Source organism: Acinonyx jubatus, chromosome C1 (genome assembly GCF_027475565.1).
Source record: "Acinonyx jubatus isolate Ajub_Pintada_27869175 chromosome C1, VMU_Ajub_asm_v1.0, whole genome shotgun sequence".
In the NCBI taxonomy this organism is placed as follows: Eukaryota; Metazoa; Chordata; class Mammalia; order Carnivora; family Felidae; genus Acinonyx; species Acinonyx jubatus.
Window position 1 is genome coordinate 70,842,699 of NC_069381.1, and position 15,777 is coordinate 70,858,475.

Here is a 15,777-nt window from a genome sequence, read left to right on the forward strand (position 1 = left end):
TTACTAGCACTAGAAACACTAGTGGAATGGTTTTGCAGGAAGGTGGTGGCAAATTTAATTTGTTTCTCTTGCATGTCATTATTTCAAAGGATGGCCTAATTCTGGTATTGTATGAGGTGGTATGGATGGTTTCCTTAGAGGCTGGAGAATAATTCATGGTTAACATGTCACTTCTAATTTAGGGTCTATATTTTACCATATGCTTTATTAACCTTCAGCCAAGCAATAGGATACTCATTAACACCTAAGGCATGTAATACATGTGATTTCCACAGAGAAACAGTAACCTAAAACTCAACCATCCTCCCTACTAGCTCAACTGATACATTTCCTAATCCCTTCAACATTAAGGGTACTGGTGTTGGCATGGCCCAGAGTATCACATAGGCCGTGCTGTGATGCATCATTTCAGCCTGTGACACAGAAATCATCCTGTTTGTTTGTTTGTTTGTTTGTTTTTCAAAGGAGGGGGCCAGTCTCTTGCCAACTCACTTCAGCCAAAAAAACAACAGGACACTGCTGGAGATGGAGGGCATGTAAATATTGAAGTGATTTTTTTGGTGTGCCTTGAGAGTGAGTAGATAAAGATAAAAAAATAAATAAATGGAAAAGAGTAAAGGACAGAGACTCCAAATTTGGATGAGCCACAGACTGCTGCCAATGGAAAGTGAAATGGGAGCCATCCCCGTTAGTGTCTTACGAGCTTAGACATCGGATGTCTACCCGAGCCACTGTCAGTTGAATATGTCTGAGTATAGCTCAGTTCCCAAAATGTGAACCTAGGTCAGTGAAATCCAGCAACATACTTCTGCCCACTGATCTTCTATAGTTTGTTACTGCGTGGAAGGGGAGGACTGAGTTCATGGTCCTCATGATAGGTCCTCCCAGATAGGGAGAACTGGAACTCTTTTCCCAAAATTCCACCAAAGTCACCCATCTGGTAGTCATTTCTGAAGTCATTTTGTTCATCATTGTCCCCTAGGACCTAGTACAATGCCTGGTACAGAGTAGGAGTTCTATAAATATCTGTCAAAGTGCTGATCAGCTCCTTTTTTCTCCCATGCTCCTCACATCCCTCAGTCACAGTGTTCTATTACTTTTCCAAATGGAACTCAGCTTCTGTACAGCCCTTTCTATTTTCACGGCTATTTCCCTCGTCCAGACCTCCTCTTCTTTATTTCTGGACTGTGTGATGGCACCGAACTAATTTTATTCCTCCTAATCTTTATCCCTGTTAAATCATCACAGGCATACTGCCAGATAGATTTTTCTGAAACACCACCTTCAGCTTTTATACCTCTGCGAAAAACTCTGAGTGCCTCCCCACAGCCTGCAGGTAAGAAATCCCTCACTCTTTGACTTCTGGACCAGCCCCAACTTATGTCTGGAAACTTAACTTTCTTTCCATGCACCCAGCCCTTGCTCCAGCCATTGTCTATGGATCATAAAATAGACATTTCCCTAGGTGTCCTGTTCGTAATAACCACTCCTTCTCTATGGCAGGCTTGCTGTTCATTCTGGTCTACTCAGACTTTGACTCCTACCTCCTGTGATCACTCCCCCCTTAGTACTCCCATCCTCTCTATGAGGACCCTGTACTTATTACTCATTTATCTTATGTTACACTGTGACAGCATTTATATCTTCATGTCCTGTCCTATATCTTCAATCAGGCTGGAGGGACCTTGAGGGCAGAGACTGTTTCTCACTCATCTCAGTGTCCCCTGTGTGTGGGGAAGTATCTTTCATATAGTTGCTGCTCAATAAAGAGTTGCTGGAAGCTCATCCAGCAATAGGAAGCTCAAGCTTCAAGCTCAGCTGTGACTCTTTTCCTCTGCCCCGGTTTTATTTTTTCAATTGTCTTTTTTTTTTTTAAACAATTTTTTTAAATGTTTATTCATTTTTGAGACAGAGAGAGACAGAGCATGAACGGGGGAGGGTCAGAGAGAGGGAGACACAGAATCTGAAACAGGCTCCAGGCTCTGAGCTGTCAGCACAGAGCCTGACGCGGGGCTCGAACTCACGGACCGCGAGATCACGACCTGAGCCAAAGTCAGCCGCTTAACTGACTGAGCCACCCAGGCGCCCCTTCAATTCTTTAAAGAAGCCTTTCTGCAAAAGGGACAGTAACAAGCGCTTTTGGGAGCTTCACCTTTTTTTCCTATTAGATTTTTATGTATAAATTACAAAATGATGTTTGTTAGATATCCAATTTGATAGTTGGATGCCATTGATGCCTCCTCAAAGAAAGATGGAATTAGGTTGGAGTCTGCTGTGGTTTTCTATCCTCAAACAGGCATGAAGATATTCAGCTAAGCACAAGTCTTCAATCACCCACAGCCATCGAAAGAACAATGTCACAGTGATCAAAGAGTCTACAGTCAACCCACTTTGGAACTATCCCTGTTCTGGTGCTACTTTTTGCCAGGTGTTTGCACATCCACATGTTCAAGACACAGTCCTTTACCCTGAAATTTCCAATGGAAAAGAATGAAGCTCTCATTCTCTAGTGAGGCTGATTCAACTTTGTTTAGAATGAGATTGAGTACAGGAGACAGGGGTCACCCATGGGGAGAGTTGGTGGCAGAGCCAGAATGACAACCCATGGATTACCCAAGATAACAAAGTTATCTGCTTAGTTCTCATAGCCATTTTGGACCTTTGGACAACTATGCTTCTTTACTAGAATCAACATATGATTATTTATTTATTTTAATGCTTATTTATTTTTTTTTTTGAGAGAGAGAGTATCAGTGGGGTGGGGCAGAGAGACAGGAGGACAGAGCATCCAAAGCAGGCTCCAGGCTGATAGCAGAGAGCCCAATGTGGGGCTAGAATTCATGAACCCAGAGATCATGCCCTGAGCTGAAGTTGGACGCTCAACCAACTGAGCCACCCAGGTGTCCCAACATACTATTATTTTCAAAGGTACATTCTTTAATATCAGTAATGGTGTGTGAAGTTTAACCTTTTTGCCTCTTTGGCACAAAACTTCACACCTTGAGATCAGGTCCTGTTAGATGTGTGTGTGTGTGTGTGTGTGTGTGTGTGTGTTGGGGGAGGGGGTATGGAAACGTGAGTCAAATGCAAATATCCTGCCCTCAGAAAATGATAACAGCGATTTTTTGGTCACTTGGAATATTTTAATAAGGAATTTTAGCATGCCAAATGGATTAAATATTGGCATTCAAGCTATTGCCCAGTTAGGTGTTATATTTTAAGTTATACAATGTTGAACTCCAGGCAGCAAAAAGGTAAGGAGTTTCTAGCTTTTGATGGCTTTAATCATGAGACTTTCTCTACTTTTATTGCTACGCAGAATGCATACTTTTGCACCTACAATGCATAGTGGCTGGATTCTTCAGGTGTGTGTTATTCAGGATTCTAAGCTAGGTGCTTTTGGAAGTTGCAGAAATCCATGAGGGCAGTGTGGCTCTCAACTTCATCTGTGGAGCTTTTCAAAAATGCAGATGCTGGGGCTTGAACCCAGACCCAGAATTTAGGGTTCTCTGGGATAGGTCCAGGGCAGTGTGTTTTCAGAAAGTTCCGCAGGTGGTTTTAAACTACACTTCTCATTAGAAAACACTCATTTAAAGTCACTTAGACCTTTTCTTTTGTAAGCAAGAGTCTTGGATTCAAAGGCCCATTCAGAGGACATTTGTTCGGTCACACAACAGATGCTTGATTTCCCCCTATAACACCCCATAAAGTCTATTGAGTATTTTTTGATGTCCCATCGTATAATGGACAGAATAAATGGTCCTTTAAATGTAATTTCTTCCTCTGAAATTTTCCTGAAACCTCAAGAGAATAAAACCCTATTATTATTCCCTTTCTCCTACTTGGCTAATTTTGCCTTCTTCCTGCCTTGGAACTAGTGCTGAAATTCAGCATGGCTGTTTTGGTCTCACAGCTTCAGATTATTTATGGCCCTATCATGCCAAAGTATTTTATTTTGGCCACCCCAGCCTTGTTGGCATACAGCTCTGGGAATATCGTCAGATAAGGCAACCGCTGCCAGGAAAAAAGCATAAACAGTTGTTACAAACTCAGAGGCGATTTGGTTTTCTGTTAATTTCTTAATTCAGACATGGTAGATTTTTTTTTAAGTCATTGTTTTGTGGGTCTCATGAATACAACTAGAACAGACAACCAAATAAGAAGACTAAATTAAACCTACAATGGGACTGTCAGCATATATTTCACAGAAGAGACCCAAAGTGGGAAATCTTGTGGCTACACACCATAATTCCCTGTGACAACAACAACTAGAAATGCAAAGTCTTTATTTTTCCATTTCAATCACCCTGTTGATACTAGTTAGGTCTCATTCTGTCTTTTGGTTTTTGCTATTTGTTGTTCCAGTTATCATCAAAGGAAATTCCAGGCAATAAAAAAACATACAAAATCCAAACACATTAAGGGTTTTTCCATTTCTTTCTTTATGTGACCATCTATAAAATAACATGGACATTTTTGGACAAAAAATCAATGCTGACGCTGAGTCAAAACGAGAGGAAATACTGTCTGAGTGACCTCTGTTATATAGTTAGTCATTCAAAAGAAAAAACATGCTTCGTGCTATGGAATTTAAATTCTCTGCGAAGCAGCCCATGTCCTCATTCAAGAAATGTTACAAATGCAGTTAGTTATTTCAGGAAGTAGATAAGAAACCAAAAGACATTTCCATCAAGATACGTTATGAGCATCTTAATTTAAAATTACAAGTCTACTGGATTTCCACTTACTATATTTCAGCTCCATTTACATGACAAGGACCAAAAAAAGGAGTGGTGAACTCATAATTCTTTTCTTACCACATCCTTTTAGTACTTCTATCAAAAGCATTTAAAAATAATAATTTGTTGTGATACAAAAGAATGGAATTTTAATTTTAAAAAAGGCCAATAAACAAAATTGTAGATGCCAAAAGGAGCAAATAACTGGTTTCCCTGAGGGGTTAGGAAGGTGAGAGCACTCCGCTTGCTGCCTGGCCAGCAGATGGCACAGCCCCCCCCAGCTTGTCAGTTCCACGGGGCTTCCCGGTTTGAGCTTCCTCATCTCCCTAGTTTTGGGAAAACTTCAGCTAAATGTCACCCTCCCTCTTACTCTGCCTCCCTCCCTTTGTCTTTCCTTCCTTTCTCTACTCCCCCCCCCCCCCCCCTTAATTGACTGGAGGACTGAATGCCACCAAGGAGACTGAGTTAAAAATCAATATAGTGAGTCCCTCCAGAGGGCAGGAATTACAGTCTGTCCTCCTATGACAGAGACCATGTAATTAATCCAGGTTCCTGGAAAGCAAGTCGATTTTGGAATGGATCTAGAAAAAAAAAATGGATGAGATGTGGCACAAATCTACTTGTTGTCATGTCTTTGCCTCCCCAACTTTATTGAGGTATAACTGACAAAACTTGTATATATTTAAGGTGTATAAGGGCTGGGGGGAGGGAAAATGGGAAGATGTTGCTCAAGGGGTATGAAGTTTGTCTTTTTTTTCTTCGTTAATAAAATAAAAAACAAGCTTGTCTGCAGGAAAGACAGGAATCATGTAGCAGGTAAAGTAAGGGTTTAAGGGTTAGACCCAGATTTTGGAAAATTACTTTATGTAACTTAATTTCAGCCCACTTCCAATAATACATTATATACATAATTCTGTAACTTTAAAAATTATAAATACAAAATAGCCCACTGGACCATAACTCCCTTACCTCTTAAAGTTTTGTCTTTTGTTTAACTTTAAATGAATGAAATAATAGAATACATATTTTTTGGTGATTGAATTCTCTTGCAGTTAGAAGGGCAGGATGAAGGTATAATTGCCCAAAGGCATGAGCAGAATTATGGAAAGTATGGGGAAAACACTATAAAATGGACATGTTGCTCTAAAGATGAATTTTGCTTAGATAATAGTATTTCAAGGGTAAAACTTGATGTTAAATGTCTTTAGGTATTTGTTCAAATCAACCTAACCTCCAGCACCTTGGCCATATCAACAGGAAAATGCAGTAATAATATATCCTTTTTTCCTTCCTTTCATTAAATATACTCTGTGTTAAATGTGTATTAAATGTGCCCTGTATTAAATGTGTTCTGGCTTTTTAGCAGAGAGTTGCTCAAGTCTTCCTAGACTGATGATTTCATTTAAATATACAATGCACACACTGTTAAATCTACTACAACCTAGACAGATATGATGACTATCTCCATAAGATCCCACTTCATTAACCAAAATTGATTGCAACCCATTACAAAGTGTTTCAAATGCAATAAGTCTAACCAGAAACCCTTGGGCTCTCAGCTTTGCATGAATATGTAAGAAATAGTTTTCTGGCTCTGAAGGAGGCAAGTATTCCACAAGCAGTGACAGATGTGGGAAGTATTCAAGCTCTCAGTGTGTGGCACAGGAAGGCATGATTCACCTGTTTAAGTGTTATGCCCTTCAACGAGATGCCCAAATGGCCACAGGCTTCTCTACAGAGACACCAAGATTTGCAAGGGAAAAACAGACATCTGGGACCAAACTCACATCTTTCCTGATGGGTCAGATCCTGGACACTGCAGCAAAAAAAAAATGGGAAGAGGTAGTGGGTAGTTGGAGAGAGAAAAGGAGAAAGAGGAAGCCTAGCCAGAATAATTTTATGGCAAAATAATTGGGAAAAGTTTTCCAATTGAAAAAGAACAGGTATAGAGTGAGGTGGGCAACTGGGAGGAAGAAAATTAAGGCCCAGGAAATCTGATTCCAAAACCCCGAGATCGTATTCAAAATGTTTTATTTCATCAGATCTCAGTATTTTCACCTGTCAAATGGAAAAAAATATGTGTTCACTATGTGCAAATGATCTATTTGTTTCTATCCATTTGTCTTTCTGCCTATCTATATCAGTACTGATATCTCCAAATTAGTAGTAGGACTTGCCACACTATCGATTTTATTGACTTTTCTAATACAGAAGCCAAAACTGTTCTCAAATAAATAAACAGTTCAGTTCACTAAATCTGAATTTCACCAACCCACCTAATTCCGACCTGAGAACATGCCTGCATGGAGATCTCACTATTCTTACTTTGTCCATCTGCTTTCACTACAAATAAGAGAATCTTTTTGATGCTAGAAACATGGCAGGTAGGCATCAGCCAACTCTACAGGCCTGTGGCTTAGGAAGCACATTTGCTGATGGAAAACATGATCTCTAAAGAGTGAATGCCTTTCTAGTGAGGATTATTTATAGCTTCTGACACAGAAGGTTTCAAGTATAGAGTGAGCATCATTATTAACACTAACTCAAATAGACTCTACAGGAAGGAGGACTGTAAAGTCCACATAGGAGGCCCTTAAAAGATGTGACCTTAGAGGACTTGACTTGACAATGGGAAGGGAAAGATGAAGGGAGAAAAAAAAGGTGGTGAGTTACTAAGGCATACAATGGGACTTGGGGCTTGGCTTTCTTTTCCCAGGTTATCAGTGGTCCTCTTTTCGGATTGCAAGGTCTTTCCCCTTCATCTTTTTTTTTTTTTTTCAAAAGGAATGCTGGTTCAACATCTCTAAAGCAATACAAACCCTTCTCTTCAGAAGCCCATGTTCAAAAGCCATGTTTCATGGAGAAAAGCTCATCTTCTTCCTCACTTTTAAGTCCCTATTTCTTCAGACTTCATCTGCTCCATCCAGTTGTATCTCCCGGAGCTCACAGGAAAACTCTTCATTGGTTAGATTAGTTTGTATGTGTCTGGCTCAGTCTTTACTTATACTGTGTCCCCACCTGAAACACTGTCTCACTGAATCCCGCCCTGCCAATCCTTTAAGACCCACATCTAGGCCCATTTTTGTCTGTGAAGTTTTCTCCCAATATCTAGGCTTCAAGGAGCTCCATCCTGTGAAAGCAGTCAGGACTACTTCATAGAATGTTTTGTTAGTTAACCATAATTGTATTATTTCTTAATTTGTTAGATGTTTGCTTCTCCAGAATATTTGAGTAAGTGACCTATCTGAATTAGGGGCCAAGCTACTTGAGTTAGGGATCTAGTCTACCCAGAATGGCAGATGGGGCTACTTTTTGTAATTTGTCTACCCAGAAGAGGTTCCTTCTGCTAATTAACACAAGAGCATAGTATAAACCAGTTTCAGCCCTCTCCCTCCCTTATACTCAATTCAGACATGTGCTGACCAACCCAGCTGCCATGGATAAACACCACAGTTAGACCCTGAGGAGAAAAATAATCTTCCTAGATCCTTTGAGTGATACCATCCATCAAATACTTTCTTTCAAGGCACCACCTTCTTTATGTGTAAAGTTGACATAGCCATCCAGATGAAGCAGAATAAAAAAGGGAGCATAGAAAAAGCCACCAAATTCAAGTTCTGAGGCAGGTTGTTTAGCAACAATTGTTAAAGTCCTAGAAATACAATCAAAGATATGGTATGAGAAAAGGAAGATGGAAAGGCCAGCAGAGCTGGCTGAAGAAGCTGCAGAAAATGCAGGGGGAAAATTCAGTAAATGGCAGGCAATGATTTCTTCTGAGACAAACTGCGCCAAGTCTAGCACTCAGGTAGACAAGTAAAGACCTAAAAGGGCACAAAAATTAATTGTGCACCTTGGGGCACAGACTTCCTCTCTTTGCCTGAGAAGAACTTCTCTCTTTAGTCCTTCAGTAAATCATGAGGAGGGGGTGGTAATGCCAGCCCACCATTTAGTGCTAGCCTCGGGGCCTGGGGTGAGTCATTTGATCTAGTTTTCATCTGCAAAATGGAGATACTATCGCCTCTCTCACTTATTTATTCATCCGTTAACCTGATTTTTATTAAGGGCCCACCATGGACCAAGCACGAAGGAGAACAATAGTGAGCAAAACAGACATAGTCTTTGCCCTGAAAGAGCGTCCAGATGATCTCACGGGGCTGTTACAGAGAAGGAATGGGTCTTTGGACTATAAAGCACTGTAGCAGTGGAAGGTTTTCTTCATTATCAATGACTTCCACTATTGACCTAGCTGTGTGATTTGGGCAAATCACAATTTTTCTGTGCTTTCCTATTCTCGCCTGTGAAATGAGACAAATTCCTGTCCTAAAATTTAAGTGTTCTAAATGCAAACAAAGAAGTTATGGTTTTTATGTACTTCCCAATCGTGCCTTTCTAAAAGATCATTATCAAATACGTCAGACATACAAAAGGGTAAGAATAATAGAACAACCCCTTGTGTACCAACTATCTTACTTAGGAAAAGTGCTACTGGCTGCATGCCTTCCTTTTTCCAGGAGGAAATAACTGTGATGAGTTTGGTATTTTTTTTAATTTTAATTGTTTTTAATGTTTACTTATTTTTGGGAGAGGAAGAGAGACAAAGCATGAGTGGGGAAAGAGCAGAGAGAGAGAGGGAGACACAGAATCCAAAGCAGGCTCCAGGCTTTGCACTGACAGCAGAGAGCCTGACACAGGGCTCGAACTCACAGACGGTGAGATCATGACCTGAGCCGAAGTCGGAGGCTTAAACTACTGAGCCACCCAGACGCCCTGAGTTTGGTATTTCTTATTCTGTCTGAATCACGGCCTTCCTAGGAAACCTGGTGGATGAGTAAGAATGCTTCACCAGTGATGAGTTCTTCCAACACTTAGGTGTTGCTGGTTCTCAATGAATCTGAGGTCATGATAGTATATCTGAGAAAGTTCCAGTACCAGCCTATTCTCTTCCCCCCAATCCTGCTTGCTGCCCACCCAGTAGACAGAATTAGAAAAAAAACATGTGGTAGGCATTGCCTGTTGCATTAAGAAGCATAGTTTTGTTTCTACCTTTAGGGCCTTCTGTGCAGATTCACTGGATCCAATTGCGATTAGGTTAGGCCCAGCCATGCTGCAGAAACTCTTCAAATGCAAAGCATCAGCCACCGGGACTGTGGAGACTGCATAGTCCTATGCGTATAATAGAAACAAGCAGTTTGGCATTGCAGAATAATTCTAAAACCGATTTAAACCTGCCCCAAATATGCCTATTTCTAAAGAGGGTGCCAGGGGCCCTGAATATCTGGAAGAAGAACTGGGACCTGTAGGTTTTGGTATTGCCAATTAAATAAAGACTACTTTTAAGAAGAAAGTGCAGAGACTTCTCTCTCAGATGTGTGACTATGTCAACACCTAGCTTTGCTGCTTGATCTACGGAGTGGGCTACTCTGGAAGGATATGTCTGAAAATCCTGTGCAAACTAGAACCTCACACCCTCAAGATGGAAAGAGCTTCTTGGGGGTTATATCCCTTCCTAAGCCGTCTGGTGAGTCAATCTATTAATAATCAATAGAGTAAAGGGACCATGAGAGGATGTATGTGCAATATCTAGCACAGCTTCCAGCACATAATAGGTACCCGAGTACAAGTGATCCTTGATTCCAATCCGAAAAATCTACACTTCATGTTAGAGTTAGCTGGGTCCCCAGAATTTTTTTGAAGTCATTTATTGTGCCAGGAAATCTGCCAGGTGGTTGCATGATTATACACGGAGAGAAAACAGAAGACGTCCATGATAACTTTGTCTTTTGTGGCTATGGTAGCCCAATGCAGCTTATTTATTGAGAAATTTGAATTTGATAACTCTTAAAACTTCTAGCAAATGTACAAATATTAGGCATTATTTTGCAAAGCTGGTGACATATAGATACCATTATTCATGACATACTGATTCAATGTGTCTATGAATATTTATTAAATAATTACTGTATGCTGGGCATAAATTATCCTTTACCTACCTTAAAAGTATCAGCCAAGATTTCAGCACCTCGTTGATTTGTCCTTTTGGAAAGGCCCACAAAAAATTCTCTGCCTATAATAAATGTCATGGAACATAGTGAGTATGTGGCACCAGTGACGGCACACTATTTCTTTATCTGTAAATAATGACCTTAAAGCACCACACAGTTCTTTCCTATCACAGAAGGCAGCTCTGCTTGTACTCTGACCCCTGCTCTCTTTACACTAAACTGATTTCAAACCACAGTAAAACCTTGGATTGCAAGAAGCTTGTTCTGCCAAGTGTTCTGTAAGATGAGCAAACATTTCTAATAAATTTTAATTTGATAAACTAGTGATGTCTTGCAATATGAGCAGTACAAGACGCCGAATGTCATGATCGCAACTGAGCCAATGGTTCTCGAAATTCCCTTTGATATACAAGTGCTTTGGATTATAAGCATGTTTCCAGAACGAATTATGCTTGCAAACCCATATTGTCCTTAGAAAAACCTTTTTCAAATTCACAGATGTGGAAAGTAGAACAGTGGCTGCCAGAAGTTGAGGGGAGGAGGAACTAGGAAGTCAGTGTTTAACGGCTATGAAGTTCCAGTCTGGGAAGGTGAAAAAGTGCTGGAGATGGATGGTGGTGATGGTTGCAACACCGTGTGGATGTACTTAATGTCTCTGAGCTGTCCACTTAAAAATAGCTAAATGGCAAATTTTATATTATGTATATTTTACCACAACAAAAGAATAAAATTTTCACTTAGGAAATAATAGAATTAAACATATTAATGTGTAATAAAAAATTAAGTAATAGCAATGGCATGTGAGGAATGCTTCCTTCCCCTCCCCCCACCCCCAATTAATAATTCTAGGCATTTGTGATGAAGTCGGATTCCCTGTCTTATAATGATGATGTAAAGGCTGAAGAAACTATCTGGGTAAAGCAAGTTTAGGGCTGACTGGTCTTCAGGTCTGACTTCTAAGAGATGTCCTTAAAACTTTTATCTTTTGTTTCAAATCAAAATGCCTATCTACAAAGTACTACAGTTTAGGAGAATGGAACGTTCTACTTATTTGGCTTTTCTGAAATTCCATAAATATTCTTCTCAGAAGGCAAAACCCTAAATAAAAATGGTCTCCAACTTAGAGGCAAGCAAACAATTATAGTAGATTGCATTAGGCAATATATAATTGTGGGGGTTTTTTATCTCCCTGAATACTTTGAAAAAGAATTATACATAATATGTGAAAAAATATTCAAATTGAAATCAGTATATAGTTTGATCCAGAACATTAGGGTAAAGTATAAGAAGAGAAACCATGTAAAAAGAATTGCTTGATAGACTTTATAATGTTACAACTTTAATCCTCATGATGTCCTTATAAAATAGGTAAATGACATAGGTCAAATGATGTTATGACAAGTTAATGGCTTATTCTGTTGGAAGATGGGAAGATTCCTTGGTGGTATACTGACATGTATTTTTTGGTTTGTTTGTTCGTTTTTGTAATGGTATGTTTATGTTGTCCCTTGAGAAAACTCACTACATACAAATCAAAACTTAACTAAGGGAAAGGGTCTTTTATTTGACAAAAGTATTACTCACTTTACTAAAAAAGTCAGCTGAAATTTAAAAAGCAAATTTCTTTAATTCTTTTAAGACAAAAATAGATTTATAAATTAGATTTATACACAATTTTTAGGAAAAACATCTAACGGATTAAGCAAATTTAAACAAATTTATAATGGGGCTTGCATAGTATTTCTATTTTAAAAGACTAAGGTAGCAAAGTACAAAGAAAAGCAAACTTGTCTCTTTAAAAAGTAAGTTGGACTTCTGTTTCTAGCAGTATGGTAGACTATATCCCCTAAATGGCCTTTCTGATGTAAGTAATAACTTCTAGAACTGCAAGATTAAAAAAAAAATTTTGTTGTTGTTACGTTTCTTATGTCATCTTTTTTTCTGTATCAACTCACCCTCTCACCTTATTCTTTTACAGAAGAAGCCAGGTCATTTGTCCTATTGATGATCCTACAGCCTGGATTCGGCTGGTTGCTTCCTCGTGTATCATCTAACATGAAAATGTTCCTTTATCCTTTGTATTTTCAGTAAACTGATAGTTTCATGTAGATGCTTAATTAGATCCTTGTTCAAAAGATTTTTTTTGGATAGGACTACTTCTGAGGTGGGGCTGCACTATTGCAGCACATCATGAGGCACATGACTGACTGCCACGTTTTCAGTGATACTAGAATAATCTGTGTGTTCCAGTGGTATTTTGGAAAGGCCAACAAAAAATTCTCTGCTTAATAAATGTCAGCCTGATTCCTACATTATAAAGTTCTCCGTCAAGCTCTCATATAAAGGTTTTAACATCGTGTGACCATCATTACACAGATCCATTAGTTTATTAGGAATCTACATTTACGGGCTAGAATTCTAAAAAGAAAAACTTTCTTAGCCAAGTATTTGGTTTACTTGAAATAGAATGCATAAAGGAAACACAGCTAAATGCCTGAATCTTTCCTTCCCTTATGAACTATCAGGGTAATGAGTTGGGTGTCCCTGCAACTTGCAATAATGATCGATACGTTTTTTAAAGAACACAAATGAGTCAAAGAATAAATCATAATGGAAATCAGAAAACATTTAAAACTTAATGATAGCAAATATATATAAAAACAGGAAGGATTCCGCTAAAGCAGTACTTGAAAGTTACTTGAAAGTTACAACAACTTTAACTACTTGCATTAAAGATGAGAAAAGTTTCAAAATTAAAGAGACAAAGTTCTAGCTTGAAATATAAGAAAGAACAGAATAAAAACAAAGAAATTTGAAGGAAGGAATTAAAGATAGAAATAGGAAGAGAAAAAGAAATATACAAGAAAGAGGATTCAACAAAACCCCAAATTGGTTCTTTGAAAAGATTAATGAAATCAACAGATCTCAGACACAAAAGAAAAAAGAGAAGGCACAAATAAACATTATGAATGAAAAGGGGACATAGCTATAGTGCTATGAAGCTTAAAACAGATAGTAAGAAGATATGAATAAGTTTATACCCAACATTTTGAGAAGTTAGATAAAAACAAAGTATTAGAAAACAGAACTCTCGAAAACTGACTCAGAAAACCCTCAACAGTCATGCAACCATTTGAGGAACTAAATCAGTTTAAAATCTCCCGACAGAGAAAACTAGGGCCTGTTTCTAGGTAAGTTCTACCAAAGTTCAAGGAATGAACAATTCAAATAGTACTGAATCTAGGGAATGGAAACACAGGAAATATTCCCAATACATGTTGTGAGGTTAAGATAACTCTTTTACCAAAGCCCGACAAAGATAGCAAGCAAGAAAAATTACAGGTCACAGAAACAAAAGTCTTGAAAAAAAAATTAACAAACTAAATCCAACATTGTAGTAAAAAGAGAATATATCACAATGGAGTTTGACTTCACCCCAGGGATGCAAGACTGACCAATATCAGAAAATTAATTAGTGCAATTAATCACATCAGTAGATGCAAGAAAAAAAAATCACACACATTTCACTGGAGTAAAAAGTTTATCACCTGAAACTCCATTTCTAGTTGTTTACTTGAGAGAAACTCTTATACACATTCCCAGGAGACACACACAAGAATGTACATAGCAGCACTGAAGACAACAGACAAAAACTGGAAAACACTCAAATATACATCAGCAGTAAAATGAATAAATTCATCGTGGTGTAGTTTTTCCATGGCATAATAGCAGTGAAGACACTAGCTACACACACCAAGTTGAATCAAAAACACACAAATCACAGAATAGTTCCTATAGTAGGACTCTAATCATACAAACCTGTAAGACAAGCAAAACAAAGAGGAAAAAAAAAAGAGAGGAGGAGTGGGGTTCCTATGGTCCTGGCAATTTCTTAAGCCAGGTGGCAGGCACCGGGTGCTCATTTTATCATTAGTCTTTAAGTTGTACATAAACATTTATAACTCTTCTTTAGTTGCTCCATATTCCATAAAAATAGAAAAATAAAAGTAGAGGTAAGTTCATGATTATTTAAGAGAAATAGGATTGAAGTAATTTCTTCCAGTAGCTGCTTGCCTGACTGACAAGATTCTCAGCAGAACTGGAGTGGGAAAGGTGCTTTCCTTCTGTCCATTTCTTGATCAGTTGTGGTTTTTTTTTTGTTTGTTTTTTAGTTCCTTGTTTTTTTCTTTAATTTTTATTTGAAAGAGAGAGAGAGAGAGAGCGTGTGCAGGGAAGAGGGGAGAGACAGAGAGAGCGAGAGAGAGAGAGAGAGAGAGAGAGAGAGAGAGGGAGAGAGAGGGGGCAGGGGGAATGCCAAGCAGGCTCCACACCAGCATGGAGACTGACACAGGGCTCCATCCTGGAACCCTGGGATCATGACCTGAGCTGAAATCAAGTGTCACCCAGGCACCCTTCAATCAATTGTTAATGAAACTCTGAGTTACAGAAGGAAGAGGACCCAGAAAATGTGGAAAGTGCTACCTGACTCTGCTGAATCCAAAAACTGAAGGGCACCTGGGTGGCTCAGTCAGCTAAGTGTCCGACTCTTGGTTTCAGCTCAAGTCATGATCTCATGGTTTGTGAGGTCGGGCTCTGTGCTGGCAGCACAGGGCCTGCTTGGGATTCTCTCACTCTCTGTCCCTCTCTCTGCCCTTCTCTTGCTCATGCTCTCTCTCAAAATAAATAAACTTAAAAAAATGTTTAAAATGCCAAATTTCATGTTATATATATTTTACCACAATTTAAAAAAGGAAAAACTAATTGAGAGGTAGGAAATAGAAGGCAGGACCAGACATCAGGTGTAAATGAGGTGCCAAGCAGATAAAGATCTAATATCCCAACAGGATCTCAGTTTTGAATAAAATAACTTTCAAGATATTAACTTAAGGATTGAATGTTACCAAAAAAGTGCTTACAGATAGTGATAGAGGCAAGCCTCGATGCTTAGGTGCGTAATTAGAAGTTGGGGCAAAAACGTTAAGGTTGAAATGCTGTGGAAAGACCTCTGACCAGAGAAAGAGGTTCTTGGCATAAAC

At 39.0% G+C, this 15,777-nt stretch overlaps 1 protein-coding gene across 13 annotated transcripts in view; it reads right to left on the reverse strand.

Annotated features, from left to right (window-relative positions):
* The window catches only part of DDAH1 (dimethylarginine dimethylaminohydrolase 1), a 242,638-nt gene that overhangs the window by 22,407 nt on the left and 204,454 nt on the right, over nt 1–15,777 (reverse strand). For all 13 annotated transcript variants that reach the window (XM_053214372.1, XM_053214374.1, XM_053214370.1 and 10 more), the window contains 2 exons: nt 10,730–10,803; nt 9,783–9,902 (listed from right to left, as the gene is read on the reverse strand). In XM_053214372.1, coding sequence (XP_053070347.1) covers nt 9,783–9,902; nt 10,730–10,803 — 194 coding nt within the window. The remainder of the gene's footprint in view (nt 1–9,782; nt 9,903–10,729; nt 10,804–15,777) is intronic.